At 49.6% G+C, this 27517-nt stretch overlaps 1 protein-coding gene across 1 annotated transcript; it reads right to left on the reverse strand.

Moving 5' to 3' along the window:
- Positions 1 to 672: 672 nt before the first annotated feature.
- Positions 673 to 27517, reverse strand: Ehd3 (EH domain containing 3). The gene is made up of 6 exons (XM_036170928.1): positions 26941 to 27517; positions 16335 to 16511; positions 11978 to 12075; positions 5440 to 5852; positions 4794 to 4958; positions 673 to 2873 (listed from the first exon to the last, which is right to left on the reverse strand). The coding sequence occupies exons 1-6, from the start codon at positions 27165 to 27167 to the stop codon at positions 2346 to 2348; spliced, it is 1608 nt and encodes a 535-aa protein (XP_036026821.1). The 5' UTR covers positions 27168 to 27517; the 3' UTR covers positions 673 to 2345.

A 27517-nucleotide genomic window follows, 5' to 3' on the forward strand; every position in this document is an offset into this window, starting at 1 on the left:
TGCAAGGGGTCAGCAAGCCACAATAGCTGGAGCCACAGGGGTACTGCCCAAGGGAGAATCACACACACACACACACACACACACACACACACACACACACACACACACCCCACATTGAGAGGAGACCTGAGTACCACCTCCTCCTTCGAGATGGCAGAAAGAGAATGTGGCATTCTTGTACCCTCTGGATCCTTCTGGATGGTCTTAAAGACAAGATGGGGAGACAGGGATACAGAGAAAGGCAGGAATGTGGTATGAGCATCATATACTGTGGTATGAGACTCACACACATCCCCTATCATAAGAAGTAAAACAGACTTCATCTGCTAATTTCTTACATTACCTGTAGCTCAACACAAGGAATAGGGGAATGGCTTTTCTGTTGGGTACTTTGGGGCCGTCTTCTGAGTTGAGACTTCTCTGTCTTGGCCACCCTCTACTATTGACTCAAGAGAAACATAAGTTTGCTGAAGCAAACATCTCCACTCCAGAAGAGCAAGAAACAGTGACCCTGGTAGCTTCATATAAGCTGGCCACTAGATAAGAACACGAGTCCAAGAGAAGGCATTGTTCGTGACCTTGGAGTGGATGAGCCCCTTTCTTCCAAAGTTCCCACTAGGCACTCCCTGTCAGAATCTAGTGCTATGCAATGATGCTCAGTTGCCAAAAGGGTACCAAAGGATAAATGTTTTGTATTAACATGAATCCTAATGACAAACACTGCAGTTATAAGCACATGGTAGATACACAGAACAGTGTCTATATAGTCTGAACATCGATACAAAATAAGTTACAGTTGCTTTCTTTTCCATCACAGTAGGAGTGTAGCAGATGTCACTGGACCAGTAGCTGGGGGGGCAAGCCAAGGGAAAGGCCACGGAGGAGAATGCAGGGCACTGAGCACAGTGGGGGATGGTTGCCAAGGACACCAGAGTCCCTGAAAATCTTACAGAGAACAAGGTCCCAGTCCTCTCAAGGTGGGCTTCTGAGAACTAGCACAAAGTCCTGCTTGGTGACATCCAGTGGCTGAATTTGAGCTGGGATGCTCTCGGTGAACGGATGGGAGGCTCAGTAGGAACAGGAACAAACAGCTTCCAGCAGGCCAGCCCACTCTCCTGATGGCTTGGTTGGACCCCTGTGATGGTGGGAACACGAGGCACAGAGCCAGAAGGCACAGTTTGCTTCTAGGAGGTGACAGATGGCCAGATGGATGGCCCACCAAATGCTGGTGAGCCCTCTTGCCTTGCCTGGATGCTCTGGGAGGCTGTGTACTCAGACAGTGCTGTGCTTTATCACCAAGTGGCAGCGCTGGGACCTTTCATCCATCACAGAACAGGGACAGATGGGGATTGGAAGCCTCTCTCCTTGTGACCTCAGAGGTTCAGCAAGGTCCCCTAAACTTCCCTGGGTCTCTGGCTTCTCAACTGAAACACGCAGGATGGGGGTGATGCATACTTGCCAAGGGCGTTAGTGAAGGCCTCAGGAACCAACATGTATAAAGTGCCTAACACTGCTCCTACCACACAGGAGGGGCTTGGTATATGTAAAGAAACCGAGTATCCAGACAACCTAGGCCTGATAAACCCATGAACTACAAATGCCCTGTTCAAGAAGGCCCCAGGGCAGCTTTCTTGTGCTTTCTACCAAGTTTTTCCTTTTTTTTCTCCCCGTCTGGGATTCTTTGACACGAAATTGGCAGGCAGAGTTCAAGGTTCAAGTGTGGTGAGGAAGACAGAGTGTCTTCGGTTCAGAAAGATACAAAGGACACGGGCCAGTGTCTCTTCAAGTCTGGGATGCAGTGCCCTAAGGAAGTGTCTCCGTTTGATTATCCTCCCCCAGCTTACCCACCTTCCCCTCACAGCTCCCAGCCCCTGAGTAAATTTCTAATTAGGAAGCTAAAGAGGAAAAATAAAAGCACAGAACAGAAAGTGAATTATTTGACGAAAAGCCTTTCCCATCTGCTCACAGCATGGGTGTGGTGGCACGGGGGAGGGGGGGGGAGATAGGGAGTGTCGGGCCATCTGTGGGCCAGTCACTTGCCTCATGTCTCTGGGGAATGGGAGATAGAGGGGAAATTTGGAGACACGGGCTTATATATCCTGGGACAGGGGAGGTACAGCTGCCCTTCTTCCAACCCTGGGAACTTGAAGAGGTGTTCAAACGAGGATGAACCTTTCTCATCTATACTGTGACTGTCAAGTCACTGTGTGCGTGTGTGTGTGTGTGTGTGTGTGTGTGTGTGTGTGTGTGTGTGTATGTGTGTGTGTGTGTGTGTGTGTGTGTGTGTGTAGTCATCATGCCCATTCTTTCTTCTCACACTGCCTGTCTGAAGTTACCTGGCTCTGTCACTCAGATATTTTCCTCTTAGATGGAGGAACAAGGTGGGCAGGCAGCTCATTGGGCAGTTCATGGCCCTCCAGCTTGACTTTGATAAGGTGGTTGGCCAGGGCAAACTCCTCGTCATCCAACATGCCATCCTTGTCAATGTCGGCTAGCTTCCAGATCTTGCCCAGCACGCTGTTGGGGAGCTTGGAACGTACCATCTCCTTTTTGGCATTGGCGCCCGTGATCTTGCCATCCACTGGGGACAGGGTGTAGAAGATCTCATCGTACATAGGCTTGTCTCGGGCCACCACCCACTCGGCATCATCAATACCTTCCCCGGCCCCCTCTCCATAGCCATGCCCGAAGGGGCCCTGCAGGGTTCCCTCAAATGCTCCGCCTTTCACCATCTGGACAGGTCGCTGGGTCTCTTCCTGGCGTACCAGCACCATGAGCTGGGCAATGTCGTGTGCCAGCATATCGTCTACCACCTCCAGGAGCTTGTTCTTCAGTGGCTGGAATTTGCTGAAGTCCTGGGCCTGCAGCTGGTCCTGGGAAGAGAAAGAAAAAGGTAGAATGCAAGGGAAACTCTTCCAGATCAGGGAGGGCACATCCTGTTAACTGTAGAATGCTTTCCCAATTACCTTTCTAGTGAGCAGCGAGGCCAAGGGACTGTGTGAGGGGAGCAACAAGGGCCTGAGGGGCTCAGGAATTGTCTTTTTATGAAGAACAAGAGCAAGAGCTGGGGAACCAAGGCAACAAGTGCTGGTGTGTTCATTTACATCTCTTTAAATAGTATTATAAAAGGTAACTCATACTCTTCTTGCCAAGTCTTGAAGGTGGTGGCCCTCTGAGATGGAGCCCTGTGAGTCTCCAAGAGAGCTTATGTTTGAAAAATACACAAGCAACGTGCTTTCATTACCTGCCTACTGGTTCACTCTTCTGGGTACCCTGGGAGGCAGAGAAGTCACATACCATTCTTATGTAGTGAGAGGGTCAAGGTGACGGGGATTGAAAATGAGGCTAACTAAAGCCACCACAGAAGCCAAAGGTCACTCCCAGCCTAATAGTTCACAATCAGGATACTCACTGGAATTGACTGGCTAGAAGTCTCAAAAGACTGGACCCCTGCCGAGAATTCTGGCCTAGTAGGTACATTGACCTTACAAAAGCTGTTCTCCTTGCCAGGGCTATCTTCCCACATCATAAAAGAAAGATGCTGTCCTTTGAAGACCTTTGCAGTCTTGAAAGGTCCTCAACCTAGAATATCCCATTTCAACTTGCTTCTAGTCCGGTGGTTCTCAACCTTCCTAACACTGCAACCCTTTAATACCGCTCCTCATGATATGGTGATCCCCAAACCATGACATTATTTTTGGTGCTACTTCATAACTATAATTTTGCCACTGTTAGGAATAGTAATGCAAATATCTGTTTTCTGGTGGTTTTAGGCAACCTCAGTGGAAGGGTCACTCTGTCCCACAGGGGTCATGACCCACACGTTGAGAACCACTGTTCTAGGACACAGTTGTCCACTGCTGCCCTAGTCTGGCCACGGCAGTCTCATTATGTGGGCGGGGAAGAGGCCAGGAAACGAGGATGGGCACATTGAATCCACTGGAGAAAATTTAAAGGCTGGTCACAGCTACAGTTCAAGGGCTGGCGCAGGATACCTCTCACCTCCTCTCTAGCGCTGGGCCAGGGAGAGCAAAACAGGGCTCTGTGCTAAGGGCTCTGCAAACAAGCTATTTCGCTGGGTTCCCAGCACTTGTGTGCAAAGCCCTTGGCAGCCTCTTTACAGATGACATGAAGGCTCAGTGTGGATCTAGTCTCTATGGCACGGTGGCTTCTTGCTTGGCTCCTGGGGACAGTTTCTGGCTTTTCTACTTAAGGCTTATGTGAATGCTTTTCTGTGAAAATTCTAAGACCTCAGCTGGTTCTTGTATAAAAGGCAGATGAATATGCTCCTTCTGAGAACTACACACACACACACACACACACACACACACACACAAATCCTAAGTGGCGGCCCTAGGTTCAAAGGCTTGCAACATACCCCAAAGATGCTGTGTGTCACAAACTGTTCCCACGAAGGAGTTCAGAGGTAAACCTAAGCACTTAAGAATTTGTATTATTATTCTAGACATAGTAGAGATGTACCCTTCACTAGATGAGGTCTTCCATGTCATCAAACACATTGTGTCTTTAGGGACACTGGACTATTTCTCCTCTGGCTCAGCTAGAACACTTGCTGTGAGTGACAGTGTTATGAATAGCAAATATCTGCGTTTTCTGGTGGTTTTAGACAACCTCAGTGGAAGGGTCACTCTTCATCAGGAAGGACATGTCTAATGTCACCTCCTTGCATTCTGACTTTGGGTTTCTCCCAGGAGCTCTGTCAGCCCCCTTCATCCTCTGGCAGCCAGCTAGGGATACACTGTCTCTCACTGTAGGGTCCCTATCCTCATTACCTGCATCCTCTTCAGGTTGGGGAAGTCCCCGGGGGAGATCTGGTGCTCTCGCTCAATCCGGCCATAAATCTCAGCCAGGTTGTTCACCAGCTCCTTCTTTTTGGTGTCCTTTCCAAACACCGAGGGCATCTCTTTCTTCAAGGAGCTGATGATGTAGGCATGGACCTGACAAAGAGGGACACAGACAACTTCATTAGAAGCCTGAACTGGCCCCTCTAGTCCCTCCTCCTGCCTTGGCTTCTGAAACCAATTTCTCTCTCCATCCCTCATGGTGCTGGGCTAGCACAGTGAGAATATCGGGGAGGTCATAGAGGTGGAGGTGAGTACACCATTGCTGCTGCTGTTGTAGACACTGACAACCTATTGAGCACTAAGGCATCTTGTACAGTGATGAAGGTTTTCACACTCAGTTTCTCTTCATCCTCCATCAGTCCATTCAGTTTATAAATACAGAAAAAGACACAGAGAAATTATAAAACATAGCCATCCTGGGGATCACTGAGGTGGTCATGGAGTCAACCTGGCCATCTAACCCAGAGCCAGCAACAACCACCACCCACACTCTCCTATCCAAGGGACCTCAGTTCTTGCAACTGACCACTACCTATGAAACTATCTATACTTCATCTGCAGGGGGCAGTCTTACCTTGGCCAGCCGGGCCCTCTTGATGAGGTCATTGAGCTTTCGAAGGGCAGCATTACGGGGTAGACTCTGGATGTCTCTGAACAAGTCCTGCTCTTCAGCTTCAAAGAGCTTCCGGTTGTCAGGAATGAGGAGAGGGTGGGACCAGAAGGAGCCAATGTAGACCCGGATCACTTCCGGTGTGTTCACGATCTTCCCCAGGGACCACATGAGGGCCCCATACACCCGCATCAGCTGCTGGGTCTCAATCTGGTCGGCCTTGTTCAGCACGACTCGCATCTTGTCCTCATGGTTCTTGAGAGCCTTGATGACTTCTGAGAACTCATCAGAGATGTCCAGCTTGTGGGCATCAAAGAGCAGGATAATGCGATCCACCCTCTCGGCAAACCATTCAAGGACAGCAGCAAAATCATACCCTGTGGCAGAGTCATAGTCAGTGGGAGGAGCTTTGGGGCATGGAAGTATAGTGAAGGGTCTGACGTAAGACAACACAGTCTTGGAAATAGTTTCTGAGTTTAGACCCTGTCTCTGTCTCTGTCTCTGTCTGTCTGTCTGTCTGTCTGTCTGTCTGTCTGTCTCTCTCTCTCTCTCTCTCTGTGTGTGTGTGTGTGTGTGTGTGTGATGCATAGTAGTGGGAATCTAAACCAGGGTCTCATGCATGCTACACAAATGCTCTTTCACTGAGCTGTATTCCCAGGCCTCCTTAGCATTTTCCATCTATAGAGTGGTCTTTAGGGAGTATCTGGCTAGTAGGATGAGGGTGATGATGCTCAGTAAATGCTGGATTCTATTATAAGCATTGCTACTTCCATAAAGGATGGCCTCTATCCAGTTATCTTCTTATTAAAGTTAGGGGCTCCTGCTGGGAAAACACATCTAGGCATTATTTTTGTGCTGATATTTTGAGGGTCTTACTGCCTGGCAGTAGACCACACTGGCCTTGACCTTCCTTTATAGGCCAGTTTAGTCTCAAACTTGGAAAACCCCTGCACAGGTACAATCAGCAAAACAGAAGATACAAGTGACCGGTGCAAGTTTGGACCATGCCCATTCCTGGTTGGGATGAAGTCCAAGTTCTTGTTACAGACTGAAGTGACTGGTTCTCCTATAGCTCCCAGGCTCACTTCCTTCCTCACTCATCTGCTGTGGTCCCTGAACACTCAGATCCTACTCTGTATGGGAGTCCTTCCTGAGGATGTGACTGGGCCGCTGGCAGCCACATCTGGTTAGCCAGCACTGAGTTACTTCAAATCCACTGGTTCCAGGAACTCTAGAGCTCCGGTTCTGCTCAGTGCCAAGCAACTATGGATCAGGGAGAGAAGATGTCATGGTTTAGCTATGCAATGGGCTCCAAAAGACTCATATATTGGGGGATTGGTTGCCAATCGATGGGCTTTTAGGAAGTGAATGGATCATGAGATGAGGGCTCTGAGATAACCCGTGGATTAGCACCTCAAGTCTGATCCAGGAGGTTTGGGTAGGCATTTCTTTCATTTTTTTTTTGCACACTTTGTGTGTGTGTGTGTGTGTGTGTGTGTGTGTGTGTGTGTGTGTGCACATCTGTGTTCATGAATGAGGATGCCAGAGGCCAGCCTTGGGTAGGTTATTCTTCAGGAGCCATCCTCCATGACTTTCCATACATATTGTCTCATTGGCCTGGAACTAATCAAACAGGCTGTGCTGGGTGCCCAGAAAGCCCCAGGGACCCACCTCTCTTAGCTTCCCCAGTGCTAGGATTCTAAGTATAAGGGGACACGATGGCTTCTATGCCTAGCTTTCTATTATGTGGGTAGCAGGTCCTCATGTTTGCATGACAAGTACTTTACAAACTGAGCTATTTCTCCCTTACAACATTGGGTACCCATTTCCCTCATATAATTAGGGACCTCTCCCTGTGGCCCCAACCTGAAAACAGTAGCCTTATCCTTCTCCATCTCCCCTGCTCTCAAGGTACACAGGCAGGTACTCCATCGGCATCTGTTGCATACAGTTGACATAGAATCCTTTTCTATGGTGTTCTGCCTTTTACATCTGGGAAACAGTGAACAAATCATCTCTGGACCTTAGTTTTCCACTCTCTAAATCAGGACCCACCGATGCCTTGACCACAGGGTTGTGAAGATCAAATCTAAGAGTGGTGACATTCTTACTTATGACCTTGACCAAATGCCCCACCCCTTCAAAAAGAACTCCTCAGTGTGTTGCCACAGGATGGAGCTTGCTCTGCAGGTCTGTGTCTCTGTAGGATCACTGGCCTGGATGGGTTCCTTGTAGTTTCTACTCAGTTATTAACTTGATAGGCTGGGCAATGGAATCCCCTTGCTTATCCTTGGTCTCTATTTCCGGGATGGATAATATCTGCGCTTCCTTTCTTGGTTTACAGTTCTCTGTGTCCTCATCCAGAGTTTGAGGATGGGGAATACAGTAAGATGGAGATGAGACACAAGGATGCCTTTGTAGCTAGGGAGAGAGGGAGGCTGGAGGCTGCTGCCTTCGGTGCCCTGGGCATGCCTACAGGAAGCCTACTCCAGTCTGCTGACAAGCAGATGGCTTCCAGGAACCTTTCCTATGATGTAATAAGCACAGAGGCCTCCTATTAATCCTCCTACATTTGCAAATTCTGCACATTCTGGTAAGCTGTTATCAAATGACAAGCAGTGAGAAGCCTCCTCTGGGCTACGTGGTTGGGAAAACTGGAGACTGAAGCAGCGACTCCACACACTCCTCCAATACTCCCAGCTCATGCTCACCCTCCCGGCTCATGCTTACTCTCCCAACTCCTGGCTACTCCAGGGCCCGTACAATCTCTAGGATGGATGTTAAGATGCTTTCATAGCCTGGACTTACGTGCAAGCCCAGATATAGAGGCACAGAAAAGGCAGAGACTAGATGCAGTCAGGAGAGGGACACAGGGCTAGCCTTCCCATTTGTTTTCTGAATGGCCTTCTGTAAGTCTAAACCTCTTTTATTTGGCTGTAAAAAACATGGATAGTAACAACTGGCTGAATGTGGGGGCCCCTGATGTAGCCATGAAAAGCAGATCTGATATTAGGAGGAAGAGAGAACTCAGTCTGGATGGAGACTACCCTAATGCCCAGTATGCACAGCATGCCCAAGGTGACTACCCAATATACCCCTTTATCTCAGGAATGGCTCCGAGACCCTCAGTAACCACTCCTGAACACTTTCAATAGCCCATGGTCTCTGAATCATAGATCAGTGGGTGGAGAGAAAGAATACAGAAGTGGTCCTTCCTGGATTCCTCCTGGAATGTTTGCTGGCACCCAGGGATCCAGTGGGTAGGCCCCAGGCCAGTGTCTGGGAAGCCTGTGAGGACCTGCAGCTCCCACCCCCAGGCTCCAGGGACTGGGAAGAAAGCATTTCTAATTAATGCCAGGCAGGAGGAAATCAATGAGACAAACTCAATAAGCAAGGCCACTCCTTAATAACCCAGCACTCTCCTCGCTCACTGTCTGACATGCAGTGGGTTGTTCTTTGCATTTTCAGTTGCAAAACTGACCGCAATGGATCTTTACAGCTGTCCATCACCTGGAGTGAACAGGGTGTACGCATCTTACACAAGAGGGAATGGAGATATAGCGAGGTTAAGGGCATTTCCAAGTACACAGCCAGAGCAGGTACTGGCCAATGTAGGCTTAGAACCCCATACCCACATTCTCTTCTTAGCTCTCAGCCCTAGGTAAGCCTGCAACCCAGAGGCCTGAGGCTTACTTGTGGGGGCCATATAGGATAATCCCCCCAAATCTGTTAAGTTCTAGGGATGTTTAAAAAAGAGAGAGAGGCACAGAGACCTGCGGCACCAGAAATGGGAGGCTTCAGCTGACAAGGAAGAGGAATACCCTGGACACCTCCTGGAAACAACCTCAAAGAATGGCCCAAGCAGACCCATCACAGGTCTCCAGATGACCGCAAAACTGGCAGCAAGGCCTCCAAGGCATCAGGGCTCAGCCGCTCTGCTGAGTACCCACACATGCATGGGTTTACCAGCTCATCATCGGAGGCACCCTGGGAGCCCCGAAGTGCTCAGGGGTAGGCTAGGGATGGAGGCTACTAGTATTGGCACAGACGCCTGAAGTCTCAAGAATTAACTTGCAGATGATAAATTTGCCCCCATTCCTGAGGACTGGGACCCGGGAGATCAGGGCTCGCCTTACAATTGTGTCACCTGCTCTGAGCCCACTGAGCATTTGGACAAGGGGGTCTCCATTGTGTGCACTCATGGGATGAGAGCATGAAGCCCTGGAGTGGCTTTTCCCAGCGTGGAACTGGTGGGGATTCAGTCTGAAACACAGTCGGGAAATGTGCCTTCCACGTGAGAAGGTATGAAGCCTTCCGGAGCCCTCTGCTCTCCCCGATTATGGCTACATCCGTGCTCCTTCCCAGTAATGAACCAGGGCCAGCCACATCCTGCCCTTTCCAGGAACAGCTTTCTGTCTGCCTTTCCTGTCTACTCTAGAGCCTCTCCTTCCAGAACTGACTGCTAGCTGAAAATTTCATTGACTTGTCTTTTCTACAGACATACATGCCCCCAGGCCTGGACAGAAGGTCACCCTGAAGCAAGGACCACATTTTGTTTGCCATTAGCCTAGGGCAGAATGCTCATCCCTCGGATCCCAGAGGCCCTGGGAACCCTAAGGAGTAGCTGCCTGGGGTTGGGCAGTCTAGAGCAAGGTGTCTGTGTGCTGACTTGATTCCAACTCTTCTGCTGAGCCATAAGCCCTGAGCCAGGCAGAGGTGTGGTGAGGGGGACTGTGGGCTTAATGACCAGGACTGTCTGAGGAGGCCCGGCTCACCTGGGCTTGAGGAGTGTGGCAGGAAAGTGCCATATCTACTACTAAGTGGCCGACCCCAGAAGTGAAGAAAGTCTGGGCAATCCACTTTAGATCTGTGTAGACACTTGTGTGGGGGTGTGAGGAGGTGTGGGAGAGGCCAGATGTGGGTATATGTGTGAAGAATGTGTGAGTAAGGGAGTGGTGTCTGGAAGGGCTTAAACTGGAACTCTGGCTTTCTGGCTAACCACAAGGAAGGATGGAAAAGAGCCTGTGCACCCAGGCAATGTTCCTGAGTCAGGTCCCCTTATCACCACCACCTGGATCACTGGGGTATCTGATGTCCTCCCTGCCTCTGTTTTTTTCTCAGGGTGTTGAAGTCAGCACTGCTCCAGGTTGGTGGCAGCCCCCCCCCCCCCCCCCCCAGCTCCTGTTGGTCTCACTGGCCTGCTTTTATCAGCAGCTGCATCAATCCGGGACTCAGGATGGCAGAGAACACCCTAGCAGACAGAGCCCCTGTTGGCCCGGAGAAGGGAAGAGCCTAATGTGTTATCAGTTCTTGGAGGGAGGGGATGGAAATATAACCAAGATCACGAGTGCCCAGTAGGTGTAGAGCAGCCACGGAGGTCTGAAGTCAAAGGCAGGAGAGAATGGAGAGGAACGGGAAAGAGCCTGTAAATCCTTTTAGGCCTAGAGTCAGACCCAGAGTTCTGTAGGTATAGACTGACTGTTCCTCATTCCACCAGAGCCCAGAGTGAGGGAAGGAGGGGCCAAGGGACCCGGCTTCCTGGACCTCTCCGGTTCAGCTGCTTCCTTCCTCTCTGCTTTCCAGGTTTTACCTCCTGGGACAGAAGGGGTTCCTGCTCAGATGCTTTGTGATGTCTCCCTCTCAACACTGCTTTAGAAGGGGAGTTCTAGGAAGGCCTGCCCGGAGCTCACCTAGAGAGGCATGTTTCCCAAAGGCTTCTCTGGGCAGTCTCTCCCATTGCTTGTATTCACACACAGCTACTGTGTGCCCCCAAGGAGCTGAGCCACGTTTCCTAGAGAAGCGTTACTATCCTCACAGAGAAGCAGAACAGCTCAGGAGCATGAGAGAGAAGTCCAAAGCCTTCCCTGGGCCAATGGTCTGCGCTATTAAGCCTCAAGGATCCACAGCCATGGCCCTATGCTTGTTGCTCCATGACTCTCCTCTCTGAGGTTTGGGAGTAAATGGGGGTTCACCTGTACAGGTCACGCCCTTGAGGAAGGGGTTCTTGGGTCCTGCTGTGGTGGCAAGATAGATAGATAGATGGACATACCTATGTCAGTGAGGAGTCATGGAGCATAGGGAGGGATGTGTCACCCGAGGTCAACTCAGAGAGCCCTGGCCACTTCCCAGAGAGACTTGCCAGGACAAGGCTGACCCTTCCCGGAGGCAGACTTCTGAGTGCTAATTTGGCCCCCATCCAGGCTGCCAGCACCAGGTTCCGGGAGGGTGCATCTCCTCTGATTTTCTTGCTAAGGATACAAAGCATAGCGCAGACGGGATAGGGCAGCTGGGTGCTGGGATACAGACCCATAATCCCAACACTTAAGAGGTAGAGACAAGAGGATCAGGAGTTCCAGGCCAGCCTGGGCTACATGAAACTGTCTCAAAACTCCTAACCCCAAAGCTGAAGGGGGTAATGGGCTACTCGGGGGCTCATAACAGACATGGAAGGAGAGGCCAGGAGTGGTGACTAGCACCAACACCCACCAGGGATGCTGCTTACCTCGGCTGATCCTCTGTTTCTCACCGGAGAGGATCCCTGGTGTGTCAATGACACTGATACTCTCCAGCACGGCATTGGGCAGCTGGGCGCACACAAACCTGCACAGACGGTGGCAAGAGGAAGGCTGTGGTGAGCCGCTGAGTCACCTTGCTGGCTCAGCCTCAAGGGTTCAATCCCCTGACCCTCCCATGGACTGCAGGGTCCCAGGTCACCTGGTGTGGGCCTGCTAGGTATGCTAGCTAATCCAGGGAGTGAGCTATGGTTCTCTTGCCATTTGCCATATCTTGTTTTGAAGCGCTTGGTAACGTGTTCCCTGGCCAATAGGGATACTCCATAATGCTATCCTACCTCCCAAATGTGTCCAAAGCCTTGTTTTAATGCTTGTAGCCCCAAGTCTTTAATGATCCCTGCCTAGCCACTTCCTGCCTTGAAAGGCTTTACTTAGCTTGGCCAGTTCCGGATGGCCAATCAGAATTCTACCTCCTCCACACAGTGCTCCCAGTCACCGGGCATGAGGAACCTCGAGATCTGCACATAGTCAGGGTATGGGAACCCTCTTCTGACTTGATCACTATGCACCCCCCCATCATTGTGCATCCTGCATGTGTTCACATCTGCAAGCCTCATTTAGCACAAGGCAGTAAGTAGGTGGGTACAGAGCAGAAGACCACAAGCCCACACGGGACCATGCAGATAGCAACTGCAGTATGCTCAGAGATCTGTTCTGTGAAAATTTCCCAAGGTGATCCTGAGGCAGCCTGGAAGATGCTATACACAGTAATGACAAGCCAGGGTGCAGGGGTCAGCATCCCAAAGTCAAAGAAGGGTTTGTTAGAACCCAGGCAGAGAGATGGCTGGGGTGGGGTGGGGCTTCTTGGAGGGAGGTAGCATCGGGGCTAGCCTTGAGAGATGGATCATACCACCCAGGAGTGTGTTATTTGGGCATCTACAGGACTAGCTCAGCCAGGCATTTCTCTAGGACGGCTGTCTAGCCGTCCTCAGGAGGAGCAGGGATGGGAGCTGACAAAGTTGAAACGGGGCTGGTCGCTGGCACAGAAAAGGTGAACGGCAATCTACAGCCAGCTCCAGACAGAAGAGTGGGTCACCACTGGCAGGCCCCATAGGCTCAATCAGCCACTGTCTTAGCGGTGAGTGTGCAATATCACCCGTCCTCTAGATAGCCGGTCCTACACTGAGCCCCTCCCTTTTACCTCACCCAGCTTATATTTTTCCTTCTCTCTTCAGGTTGTTCTTTCTGGAATGCCCTTTGCTCACCCTTCCGGTATCATATCACCCATGCCTTCACGCCCATGTCAAATGCCAGCTTTCCCACATCACCTCTTGTGATTACATTCCCCTGCTGTATCCTCCTGCAGGTGCCCAAGGACTAGGCACAGTCTTACTTCCCCTGCTGAGCTCACCCAAGCTGCTGCCTCCAAGGACTAGAGTCTCCTGCGTTAAAACATGTCCCCTACCCTCCTGGTGCCACGCCTGGGGGATGGGACACCTGCTGTCCTCTCTCCTGCCGGTTTTACCAAAACAGTGCCACACAGGTCCCTGTGGCTAGCAACCCCGAAGGGGGACCTCACCGGGGTCTGCTCCCCGAGACGGAACATTTTAATCACCGAAAGCGAAAGCACAGCTTTAAAGAGAGATGGTAGGCCCCTTAGAGGCCTCATCTATGGAGTACTTTCTCCCCGCCCCTCCCCCCACAACACCTTCCACGTCTATGCTTTGTATAAGTTACTTTCAAAAAAATTTAAATTGTTTTTCTACAGTTTAGAAAAGAAAGCCGTTCAGTAAGACAGACAATGAAACGGTGTCTTCCCCCATCCTTCTCCCAGCCCCATTTCTAAGTGTGAAATTCACAGTGACAGCTACCGGCTCTCTAGATGTTTCTCCCCTCTTGGGTTTTCTTCATATGTTTGTAGGAAGACGGTGGGGGTGGGGGGTCCAGAGACTTTGTGACTGGCATTTTGTCATCTTCTGGATGAAGACGGCAATACTGAAATAGGTTATGTGTTGTTAGCCAGACTTGTCCCACACAGGCTTCCTGGGTTTCAAAAGTCCAATCAGAAAGTCAGTGGGCCCCGCTGGGTTTGGCTAATGACATCTTTATGTCATTAACCTCCTCCCTCAGGAATGTGCTGGCTACTACGGTAATTACAGAAATCTGTTATCATAACTGACCATCTGCCATTACATATAGATGCCATTATCACTGTAAGCACAGTTATCCAGAAAGGGGGGTTAACCGCTAACCTTGCCCTCCCATCTCTTCTGATGAATGACTCTCGTGGACCCCAGGTTCTTCTCCCCTCTCACCTGGAAGCCAGCTCATCTTTGCCTCAGAAGAATACGGCTCCTTAGCTGACTCACAGTCACTCACTGAGCTATCCAAAGTTAAGTGCATCATCTCTCTCCCCCAGAAGCCTTAATTCACTCCCGGCTGACTCATCCTTTTACATCAAATCCCTTAACACGTAGGTATTCCGTGTTTTAGTACCCCATGGGCCTCTCTTCCCCCTTACCTACATCAGGCCTTCCTCACTCAGCTCCAGGTAGTAGAAACTCCTGTTCTTAAGGACCCCACCTCAATGTACCTCAATACCCACCACCTCAATCCATTTCTTTTCTAAGAAGTCATGCCCACCTCCCGAGGGTCCTCCCTACTAGACCACCTCCCCTCAAGTGATGTCTTGTCCCCCTGTCCCTGCTTTGGAAAGATGTTCTGCCACTTGGCATTCCACACTGTTCCACACCAGGTCACCTGTCCCTTCTTGTCTCAGACTATTATGGGTTACATGTCACTACAGGAAAGTTTACAGGATAAGAGATATTTGGAATGTTTCTGGGTAATAAGCCTGAATTTCCAGAGGTGGAAATGGTATCAGTGGGTACCCATTTCTCTCTTTGAATAATTAGGAAATCAGTTTAAAGACTAATTTAAAAAAATGTTAAATATGTGTTTATATGTGTGTCTGTGTTGGGAATGTGCACATGATTTGCAGTGTACATGGAGGCCAGAAGGCAGTCCTGGATTCCCTACAATGAGCTATCAGAGGTAGGTGCAGTGAACAGAACTTAAGGCCTCTGTTCTTAACCTCTGAGCCATCTCTCCAGCCCAGGAATCAAATTTAAAAACAAATAGCAAAAACAAAAACAAAACAAAACAACAAAAAATCCACACGTAACTACCCATCCTACCATAACCTACCATTTCTATTAGTGCCAGACACCCTGCCTTCTGTTCAGTCTCTCACTCACCTCTGCTTCAACTCATCAAAGATTACCACCATCCTCTACTACACATGAGCAAACTGAGACCAAAGAAGTGTGGTCACTTGTCCAAGAGCCACAGTTCAAGGGGGGGGATCAGATTCCAGCACCCATCTGAAGCCAGAGTTCTTTCCTTTTACTAGGAACATCTCCAATAAGAAAGAGCACCCTTGAAACTGAGTGCCATGTACATGTAAACTGGATTAACCACATGCAAGTACAACCAGGAACCTGTCCACATTCCAGTTAAGTACAATCATAACATGAAGGCCCAGATTAGCTTGGCATGCATGCTCTAGAGCAGCAGTTCTCAACCTGGGGGTCACAACCCTTTGGGTTGAACGACCCTTTTAGAGGAGTCGCCTAAGATCGTTGGATAAACACAGATATTTATGTTATGATTCATAACAGTAGCAAAATCACAGATTATGAAGTAGCAATGGAAATAATTTTGTGATTGGGGGTCACTACAACATGGGGAACACTGTATTACAGGGTCGCAGTGTTAGCAACATTGAGAACCACTGCTCTAGAGGTTTCTCAACCCAAAGCCTCATGATGACGTTGGTATTTTCAGGCCTGAACTCGTCCTAGGAGGAGGGAGGTGACCTGCCTAAGGTCAAACAGGAGCTTAAGAGAACCACTGGTCTAACGCAAGGCCTCTCCTTTAAATCCAGCCTTCTTTCCAGGTCAGAACATTCAGGAACAAGAAAGAACCCTTTATTGCTCCCTTCTGCTTGGACAAATAATCCCAGGCATAGTGTAAGCAAATGCTGGGAAACACGTAACTTCCCTTTAACGCTTTTATTGGGGTAGGGTAGGGCAGGGTAGGGCTATGTGATCCGGGACACGGATCTTCCCCTGTTCTGTAATCAGGTGGTCGCAGCCCAGCGCTTACAGCCATCAAGTCCCAAAGCCCATGATGAGTGACTAAGTTATACTCAGGAGACAAGCAAGCTGCTAGAAAAGACAGTCTCCCAGGACCATACCCTCTCCTTTCACCCCTGTGCTCCACAAAGAAGCAGAGAGACCACCCAGCAGTGCATACCTGCTCCTTCCCTCCAGCACCCCAACTCACCTGTTCAAGAAGGCATTGCCGAAGGCATTGAGTTTTCTGAAGGGTTTCTTCGGATCCACCACCAGGGCGTTCCCAGGGATGATCCCCTCTACATCCCCTTGCATTACCGCTATGAAAGAATCAGTGGTCGGCTCAGGCCCGATCCTCATGCCTGGGAAATCCTGTTCCAGCAGGTACCTGCAGGAAAGAGCACAGTCGCTTGTTGGCATGGTGCTCGTAGATGGCCCCCATTTGTGTACTGCACAGCTGGCTATACACAGGTCACAGGACAGGGACAGACCTAAAGCAAGCACTGTGCAGAGGAGGTTGGGATTCTAGCTGAACTCCACCTGCTCTGTTTCTTGGTCCTTTCCGCCTCTCTGACTCAGGAGCGGGTGAAAGGAAAGCAAGGTTTAGGCTCGGAAGCGACCCATGGACTGTAGCTTATTCCCAACTAGAATGTTGGAGAGTTCACAAATCAAGGTAGCTGACTAACATTCACAGGCACGGGCAGAGAATCAGACAGTCCCGAGGCTCTTCTGGCTTCTTGGAGACTATTAGTTACACATGACTAGTTATTTAATATAGAACATTTATATGTGATATAACGGGAAAGCAGCCTAAAGGGTAAACCATGAAGAAGGGATTCCCACCCACCCTAGATTTTGGTCCAATTCTCTATTCTTTGTGTTCTGTAGAAATATCCCACTTACATACGTGCTACAGCCCCTGTGATTAGGCATACTCACACATAGATGAGTGGAGCTTTTTATTTATTTTTATTGTGTGTGTTATCACTTTATGTGTTGACATGTGTCACTATGCCTGTGTGACCATCAGAGGATACTTTAATGAGTTGGCTCTCCCCTTCCACCACGAGTCCTGGGATGGAACTCAAGCCAGCAGGCTGGGTGGCAGGAGTCCTCATCCTCTGAGCCATCTCACCGGCCAACTGAAGGTTTTTTTGGGGGGGTGAGGATTGAACCCAGGACCTCTACCAATGAGCTAAATCCCCAACCCCCAACTGAAGTTTTTAAGCAGTTTATTCTTTCCCTTCTTGTCACTACTCAACGGACACAAGCTTCCGGCATGAGACTATATTCAGGACACCCTGCATTGTACTTACCCAAGACACATTCGCTCCCTTGTGTCCTTTGGCATCGGGCAGTTTTATTGCCAATATTTCAGTTCATGAAAGGGCTCCTGGTTGGAAGTTCTAACTGTGCTTTCTTTTAACATGTTTGGCTTTTGTCTGAAGTCGAGTCAAAACTTTCCTTGTATCTACTGATGTTTTTCTATTTCACCTGACACCTGCAGAACACACATACCCCGCCCCCAACTTCTACGGACTTAGTAACCACAGAGGATGTTGTGCAGCACGTAGGTGGGAATTTACATGCTCTGCAACAATTATGTCGATAACAGCTATGCTTGGGTTTCGGTTTACGCTTAGCCCATCTGGGCGACAGCAGCCTAGATTTACTTTATCCTTGTTAATAACTATGTAGAATCCCCTGATATGGATTATTACAAACCCTTCTTAGTGAGATTCCCCTTGCTATCTGGTAGCAGTTCCTATTGTCTGGAAGGGAGAGAAATGGCAGTTCTGAAGTCGACACATCTCAGCGCAGGAAGGTGAGCAGAGGAAGAGTGGATGCCTATTTTTATGGGGTGATTTTTAACATGTTCACTTTCTACTTCCTGCACCTGATTCTGCTCACTCCCCTCCCCCAGCAGGCCCCTTCCCTGCTCTGAGCACCATGGTCTGTTCTACTGCTAGGATACTGGCCAATGTGATCTCCAGAGTGTCTTCTGTTTCCCAGGCCACTGTGCTGGAAAAGGATTTCTGGAATTCTGTCCACGGCATGGCGTGACCGGTACCTCTCTGTTCGTCTTTAGGTCTGGGCAGCGAGAGCCCAAGGTTACCTGCTTCCCCCACTCTGCTGCTCCTTGTAGAGGTTAAGAGCAAAGGCACATGCTTACCCAGGGAGTGGCCACTAAGGACAACAGACAACAGAGTCCTTTAGGCTCCCAGGACAAGTTTGGACAAGTGCATGGATCTGCCCTGGGGTAGGACTGGGCAGACAGAGGACAGTCTCCGAACATCTTTTCAGAGTGCTAAGGGACACTGCCTTTGTAGGACACAGACCTACAAAGTGAGGGCTCAGGAACAAGTAGCAACAAAGTTAATTTCATGGTTGGGGGTGGGGTGGGGGAGTCGTCACAACACGAGGAACTGTATGAAAGGGTCAAAGCATTAGAAAGGTTGAGAACCGCTGCTCTAGAAGATTCCCAGCCGATTCAGACACGCAGCCAGGGCATGCTGGCACGCTCCATATTACCCCTGTCATTTTGCTGGTAATAACCATTGATGGGTAATGGCAATTCTGAGTGTCACCTTTTATTCTGAAACTCCGATCATGTTGTCTCTTTTGTCCCTGCCATGCCACTTGAGGTAGACACTGACGAATCTGAAGAGTTCCAGAGCTTTCTCAGAGTACTAGGGCTGGAACCCAAGCTCCTATCAGTGAGACATTGGTCCTCCTTCTACCACCTTTGACTCCCTGGAGAAATAAGTCACTTCCCAGAAAGCTGAGCGAGGCCCAGGGAAAGGCAGGGCGGCTCTGGAGCCAGAGGCCCAGTTTCCCTGGCCCAAGCCTGAGCTCCTTGCCATTCTTTGCCTCTCTGGAGTGGGCAGGATCCAGGGAGGCCTGTTGGGTTTCCTCTGGGTTCCCAGCAGGCTATTTGTGCCTTCAGGAAGCAGTATCTGGAGCTGTCCTCTACTCCAGGTTCCCAGGCCGGTGAGGTTGGGTTGCTATGGACTCGGTCCCCAAGGAGCCCCGAGGAGCAGCTGCAGGAGCCTCGGACTCAGGGGAAACTGCTGATCTTCCCAGAGCTCTAGTGCTGTTGCCCAACAGGCTGACTTGACAAGAGCAGTGTGGGGAAGCTTTGGAAGTCTCGGTTACCCTGGAAAGTCCCTCATACCTTGACCAGCCCAGCCCAACAACTGGGACAATAAAGGAAGGATTTCTTCCAGTCGGAGGGGCATTTGGAGAACTTACCCTGGAGCTATGATGAGAATAAACACAGAAGTCCCACATAGGGCTGTGCTTTCTGCTTTCGTGGTGACCTTTTCCCTTTGGGGACTTCCTGGATGAGCTCTCTAACTATGAGGGGTATGCCTTTTCAGAACTGTGGCCTCACTGTGGCCTCAGCATCTCCCACTACCACCTATGGTATCATAGTTCAGACTTACTGCTTGCCTGCAATATGCTAGACATTGTCCTACATGTTCTACGGTTCACCTCATTCATATTCTTCCTACTGGGTTGTGAGTGCTACAATCCTCCTTGTTAAATGTACCTAGGAAAAGGCTGGGCGGTGGTGGCGCACGCCTTTAATCCCAGCACTCAGGAGGCAGAGCCAGGAGGAACACTCTGTGAGTTTGAGGCCAGCCTGGTCTGCAGAGCGAGATCCAGGAAAGGCGCAAGGCTACACAGAGAAACCCTGTTTCAAAAAACCAAAAACAGACAAACAGAAGGGGGAGTAAATTCTCCTTGTAGGCTCAGAGGGTTCGGTGGCTACATGTGTTACACATTTAACTGGTACCCGATACTGAACATCTTTTCCCATTTTAAAGGGGGAGAGACAAAAGTTAATTGGCCCAATGTAATATATCAGTTACAGATAGCCTAGGATTTGAACCTGGTATTTGGATTTAAGAACCCATGCCTTTAATCACTATGTCCACCGTCTCCTTCCATGGCTTAAGTTTCCTCCGGGAAATGCAGCCACCTCTGGGGACAGGCCCCATGGGAACTACAAACAAAAAGTGAGATAAACTTTGAAAGTATATGATTTGGCAAGAAGCTGGTTAGAGCCAGGGCCTGAAGGAAAGGGGAGGCTTTGGGACCCACAAACCCAAGAACACATGTGTCTCCAGAAACTCAGGGCCCTGGGTACACACTCTCCATGACTGCAGGTGGCATACAAAAGCTGTTGCTATTAGGTGACAGGACAACTCTTGGCCCTGTGGTTTTCAAAAGGACAATTAGCATTAGTAAAGCCAGATTCCCTGTGGGAATCATCCATGTGCTGATCTGGGACAGTCGATGTTGGCGGCTAAGTCTTATTCAGACTGTGGAGGAGATAGGTGTAGTGAGTGTGGATGAGAACTCTGGGGAGAGCAGACCTAGAGGGATGGTAAGAACCACTCTGAGGCAGCCTCAAAAATGCCCAGAATGAACAAGGCCACAGCAGCAATGAGCTCTGTTCTTTAAAAGGCGTCTCAGATTCCAGCTCTGGGAGACGCGCTGTACTTACTCAGCAGATGAACAAAGGGTGATATTGCCCAGCCTAACAGGTCAGCTTCCTGGGGAGTTAAGGAGCCACCGCCTGAGGTGGCTGGGCAAAGGGCCTTGGGCTGGGTCTGTTGGCCTCTTCTGCTCACGTGACCCAAAACTTGCTGACCATGTATGTATGGGTGTGGTGAAACCCAGGGTCTAAGGAGGCCACCAGCAGTCCCAGAGGCTACAGTTGAGCCAAGCAGGGAACTGGATGGGATAAATTCTCAGAGACATTTGGGTTTGTCTTGTGGCCCTGGGTACCTCTCAAACAAAGCCACCACTGTGTCCAGAAAGGAAATTCTATTGAGGAATCTCACGCACTGCTTCTTTGCGGGGAGTGGGACAGATGGCCTCTGTTGCTGGGTGAAAACATTCCCACAGCTGTGTTAAAAAAAAAAAAGAAAAGTTAATTCAAGCCTGGGTGGGACCAGCAGAGACAGAGACACATGAAATCAGGGGGAGAGAGAGAACACTGAGATTTCTCCATGTGGCCAATACTGTTGGCTTCTATCATCCCACGTCATCAGCCTTAGCTGCGCCATAGCATGAGAACATGAGTTCAGTTGTGCAGAGGGGTCAGCTAAGAACTAGTATGTCTAAGCTCAGGGCCAAGTTTGAGGTCCCAAACACTGAAAGGATGTTGGCGTCTCCTCCCCTTTTGCCACCCAATGCAAAATAAATAAAAGCTAAACCATAAAATATGTGTGGGGAAAATCAACACAAATCTGATTTTTCCCCACGAGGGAGATTTTTCTTCATATGCTTCTTAAGTAGAAATTACTTCATAACATTTTCCTCATTTTTTTTTTATGCCCTGCTTCCTTGGCAATCTCAGTATGTGGTCTCCTTTCCTGATGACCTAAGTATCCAGGGTTTGGCGTGAAGCCAACAGATCTCAACTAGGTCTGACTTTCAGGCACCATCTCCCCAGGGGGAGGAGGCCCAGGCTTTGAGCCGCTACTGAGACTAAGCCCTGGGGGAAATAACCACAAAGGCTTGTTGGGGGGGAGGGGTTGCAAATACTCTGCTGAAGGCCTTGGGTTGGATGCCCCAAGTCATCTGGAGAATCTGTTGTTCTCTTGAGTGGCTTAGGGAACCCATACAACTCTACCACCAGCAGGACATTGGACAAGTTGCTCAAAAGAACAGCAGGGACAGCAAGATGGCTCGGCAAAGTTGCCACCTGCCAAGCCTGACAGCCCCAGTGTGACCTCTGGCATGGTGGAAGGAGAGGCCTGTCTCTGGCAAGTTCTCCTCTGACCTCCACCTAGGGTACACACACACACATGCACTCATGTACCCACACACTAAGTAAATAAATAGGTAAACAATTAAAAAAAAATTAAAAGAACGGCCTCCGCCTCGATGGCTTGTAAAACAGAGAGACATCTGGTTTCTAACTCTGACAGCTAAAAAGTGAAACTGAGGTAACACTCGAGTTTTGGAAAAACGGGGCCCACGGCAGGCTTTTCCCACAATGACACAAACAATAATTAGAGAAAATGAACTCCTCTATGTGGCCTGCCTGCAGGTACTTGGCACATCCCCACCTCATCTCTAAACCCAGTTCAGATGTGTCCCCCATGAAGCCTGAACAGATCCATCCCCATCTGGCCCACAAACCACACACCCTGTTCCCTCTCTTGGGCAACAGGAGACCTCAGGGATCCTCCTCCCCACGGCTGTGCTGTATTATGGGTTTTTGTGTTATGCATCTGTATCTTTGGGTCACCCAACCATGGAGCCTTTCACTTTAAAATAAGGTCAGGATAATTCTTGTCCCATCAGCCTGATTGAGTTTTAGGGAGACAGTAACGTACACACACACACACACACACACACACACACACACACACACACACACACACTGAAGCACAAAGTGAATGGAAGACTTCCTATGGCTAGGTTAAGAAAAGCTAGCTCCATGCCCCAGGCTAACTGGCCACGGCGCCATGTGTGCACAGGACCCTCAACTATGAGAAGCAGGAGAAGGACAGTTTAGAGCTCAGATCATCCAGTCTTAGCATTCCCTTCCTGCCTCCACTCTGTGACGAGTCTTCCCACCCAGGACACTACTGACTATGGCATTCTGCCCTTCTGTAGTGTGGGGAGGCAGGATGCCCTTACCTTCATCAAGCTGTGGGGGTGCTAGAAGGAGGCTGTCCCCTCCCTCCTGGGGGTCAACCTCAGCTAGAAAGAGGGAAGGGAATGATACCATCCCCCTCATGGTGCCTGGAACTAAATGGTGCTGAATTGGTTAGGAACTCTCCTATTCCAATGAGGTGGTTACTAAGAGAGTCAAAGGGGAATGGTGGTGTGACCTACCTTATCCTTTATCAGTCTCCTGGCTAGGAAGTAGGGAAACCCAGGTTCTGCTAACCTAGTTTGGGTTAGGACCTTTGTTCCATAGCCAATGGGGATGGGATGCAAACCTTTCTCCAGTGATGTCTCTGGTACCCTCCAGATGCCCGGCTTCAAGGTGATTCCTCAACTGGACCTGAGACAGGCAGATACAGCCACTCTAGTCTGAAGCTTTTTGTTCCCTTCAGTAACCAATGAACCTTGGGGAGAAGCAACTGAATATTCACCCAGCCCCATTTGAGCCCAACAGACCACGGCTCTTGACAATAAAATGGCATCCTTTGACTCAGGATGGCAGGAGCCTGAATTAATGTTAGGTACCTTTGCAGGTAGAGTTGAGTCTACAGATGAGTGGGTCTCCCTGGGATGGTGGCCTCTTCACCTTTGGTTTCCAAGGAAACCATCTTTCCTGGGGGTGATCAGGTACTAAAGGCCAGGGTAAGGGTTCGGCCCCCATCCCCATCTTTCCTGGAACTGATAGGAGATGGAGCACCCATAGGAAAATGCTACATCTGCCACCTTTGGTGGAGGCTACAGAGGTCTTGAAGTGTGAGCAGTCCAAAGGAACACCCAGCAGCCCAGGAGTTCAAGGCCTACTACAGACATGGCTAAAGATCAACCCAGACATTCCAGTTGGGGTTCTGAATCTCAGACCTCTCCATGTCACCCCAGGCAAGGTCCAAGGAGGCCACAGTAGCAGCTGGTACCTGGGACACCCTTGTCCACTCTACCACCAGCAGGCAGAGGAGGCATAGCAAGTAGACAGCAAGAGAGGGTGGTCAGGAGTTCTAAGAGGTCTGAAGAAGGAGGGGCCAAGAGCTGCAGGCCAGCAAGAGAGACAGCAGAGGCGGAAGCAGGCTGCCGGGGACACAGAGCTACTGTGCTCCAAAGAGACAGGCTGGTGGAGGGAACAGCCCACAAACCAATTTATTGTTTATTTTATTACTCTGGGTTGCTGGGCCTTAGGCCAGGGAAGTTATTTCAGGCAGAGATCATAGCACGTTAATTAGTTATTAGAAGAATGTCCTTTCTGTGTGTTCTTCTAGAGACAAGAAATAGAACTGGGTGATGTGGGTGAAACTGAACTGGAAGTGGGTGGACACTCAGGGGGCAAAAAGCCAATGGCGAGGGGAACCAAGGGGGCAAATCCTTTTTTCTGGAGGGAAAAGGTTCCTCTCAGGGTTGGGCCTCAGCCAGAGATGGGAAGGCTCCTAAGAGCCAGACAAGGGCATACTTACTCAGGGGAAAGGGTTAGCTGTGCCCACTGCCATCTTGTAGAGCAACTGCGGAACTCTTAATACAGAAAAGTTTTTTTCTTTAATTAAATATTTATGAAAAATGCTGCACAACCTTTGACCTAGTAATTCTGCTTCTGGGAATCTCTGGGATAATAAAAAGGCTAATCTGTGAGGGAGATGCTATTCAGGGTAATCTTGCTAAAGTAGGAAAACCAGAAATATGAAAAAGTAGCATAGCTAATTAAGAAATAACTGCATCTATACAAAGTGAAATATTATATAGCTGATAAAAACGATGATTATGTGGGGTGTATTCACACTATAACTATAATTTTAAAAAAAACTCTAGCATACAAAAAATTACATTCATAGCCTGATTTCAACAGAGTATAAAACAGCTGTAAGTACAGGGAAAGGTAAATATATTCTTTTTAATATTTTCTCCTGGGTTTTAGGTTATGGACAGTTTTGTTTCATTTTCAAATTTAACCTCTTCTTCACTTTCTAATAATAAATGAAACTGTTAGATTTCATGGGAGGGAAGAAAAATGCACAGTTTGGTTTGGGAAAACCCTTGTGTTACAGCCCCCTTACCCTGTTAGATAACTCCCCCCCTCCCCTGCCAGATGACTCTCTCTCAAGGGGAAACAGCTTTGGAAGCATGAGCTAAATTCAGTTACTGGTGTGAGCGGGAAGACAGACCCCTTGGGCTTGGAGGATAAGAGAAGGGCGGGAGCTACCCCCACTTAGCCTCCTGTCCCCCTCAGATAAGGGATAATGTGGGGTACCTCACCCAGCCACTTGCTCAGACCTAGTAACAGCCAGGGATGACTCAGGCAAAATCAGAAGGGGCATCTCGTACACACTTCAACCTTTCTCTGCTCAGGAACCTGCTCTTCACACACCTGCCTTTCTTCTTTCCTTCCCATTTTGCAAGATGGCTGCTGGGAAATGTCCAGAGATGAGGTCCTGGAGAGAGGCTCTCAGGCACAGATGCTACCTTGCAAGTGCCCCTGCTGTGGGAAGGAGATGTTCCAATAGCTTAATGTCCTTTGGGTCATGACCAAGGATGATCAGAGGGCCAGGGCAGGCTGTAGGAGGCCAGGAACAGTTTGCCGGTGGCCCACACTTTCCATGAGGGCAGTGATCACAGAGGATCCCCGTGTACCTACTACCCAAGTATCTCTGAAGCACATTTGGTACCAATCAGTGTTTAATGAAATGAAGGGCTGATCTTGAATCCAAGATTCTCCCTCTGTGTTTCCAGTTAAATCCACTCAACACTACAGGCAAATTTAGGGTATACGTGTAGTTTTCTAAAGATAGCTCTCTACAGCTTTCATGAGTTTTTTTTTTTTTTAAGGAAAGTGATTTAGATTTTTAAAAATAAAGTGAAAAGCAATGGATTCATCTCTCATATTTAAAATAGAATTGACAAACCATCATCCCCACTAGATGCCACATTAGAAATCATCTGACCTTGTCAAACTGCAGGTCGAGTGGACAGCCCACGACTGTCCACTCCACAAAGACAAACTTGACCTGGTGCTCTGTTCAGACATGCCAGGTTAGCAGGATGCACACACTGCTCCCAGAAGTTTAGCACTGAAGAAAATTAGTCACTGGGCTGTCAACTCTCCTGGTCTCCTTACCAAACAAAGCACATGGCGTCACAAATGCCAACCCAGAAATAAAAGAAGGGCTGCTGCTTTTGCAGGCAAGCAGCCTCGACTCAGGGAGGGTACCAGACCCTACCTCCACACTGTATGAGTGTGACTCTCAGAGCCCAGGTTCTTAAGCACTCATCCACCTCTGAAAAAGCAGCCTGGCCTGGCAGACTGTGCACACTGAGGACACAGAGAGGCCTGTTCCTCCAAGATAGGGACGTTCCTGACTCTGGGGGAAAATACACAGACCCCTGTCTCTGAATGCTTGCAGACTTCTTGAGGATGCCTCCAGCCCCTACATTCTATCATTCAAAGGAAAGGAAGACTCATTCTTCAGGTTATCAGCATTGAGCTAACATTTCCTCAAACGCACGGAGGGCTGCATCCCAGGTCTGCATCCACACCCTGAGGCTCTGAACCATCTCTTACCCTCCCCATCACCTGCAAAGTCAAGGGGCTGGATGAGACATGTCAGTATCTCCTCTACTTTGGCGAGTCTTTAATATTACTGAACTAGTAAGATCAAAGAAGGAAACATTATATATAAAAAGTGTTCTGTTTCTTGCTTCATATGCTTTGAGTCTCTAAGAGATAGGCCTAGAAGCTCTGTCATAGAGGAGGAAACATGATAAAAGAACAAGTGGCCCCAAGATCCACAGCCCACCCCCACTGCCAGGTCTGTGACCATGAGAACAGCTCAGCTATAAAGGTAGGGGGCTGCCACACAAGATGAGAAGTACTAGCCAAAGGAAGGGCTATGACATCCCCAGGTGCATGAGGCACCTGGCTCCTTCTGTGCCTCAGTTTCACAATGCACAAATCAGACAACAGAGGTGATTCTTAATTTGAACGCTTCAAAGTGGCCATGGGCTAAGAACAGCAGAGAGACATCACATAGGACTCAATGGGAGACTTGGTAGCAGGGTCAACTTTAGGGGCCTCCCACAGGGATTTCTTCAGAGCCCTTAAGACTTTTCATGTCACCCTGAAGGCTCAGCACGCAGCCACTGCTCACCTGATGAAGGTGGTCTTCCCAGTAGAGTACTGGCCCACCAACAGGACCATGGGCTTGTTGTCGAAATCAGCATCCTCCAGGGCGGGTGAGTGGAACTCATGGAAGCGGTAATACTCTTCCAGGGGCAGCAGCTTGCTCTTGTAGAGTTTCTTCAGCCCCTCACTCACCGTCTGAAAGACCTCGGGGTCCTTCCTGCGGCGATCATCGTTACCCAACCAGCTGAACATCGTGGCAGCTGGGGAAAGGCTCCAGGGAGAGGCACCCGCCTGGGTCGAGCCGCTGCCACCTCACCGGAGCACCAGGCTCAGATGCACCATGGCCGGGGCTGCCTCAGCTGCTGGACCCAGCCCAGCCCCTGCTTGATCCGCAGCTGAGCTGGGGAGGAGGATGCTGCCGGCTGAGCCAAGAGAGCTGCAACCTTGGAAATTAAAAGCAAACCTGCCAGGGAATCGGTGCAGAGGATCCTGGGTCTCCCCAGATGCGTGGCTAGAGGATGCTCCGGCTCCCCTGCAGTGGTGCCCAGGCAGCTCCGAGTCAGCGGCGGCGCACACGGCTCCGCATCCGCAGCATCCCGCCG

Source organism: Onychomys torridus, chromosome 21 (genome assembly GCF_903995425.1).
Source record: "Onychomys torridus chromosome 21, mOncTor1.1, whole genome shotgun sequence".
In the NCBI taxonomy this organism is placed as follows: domain Eukaryota; kingdom Metazoa; phylum Chordata; class Mammalia; order Rodentia; family Cricetidae; genus Onychomys; species Onychomys torridus.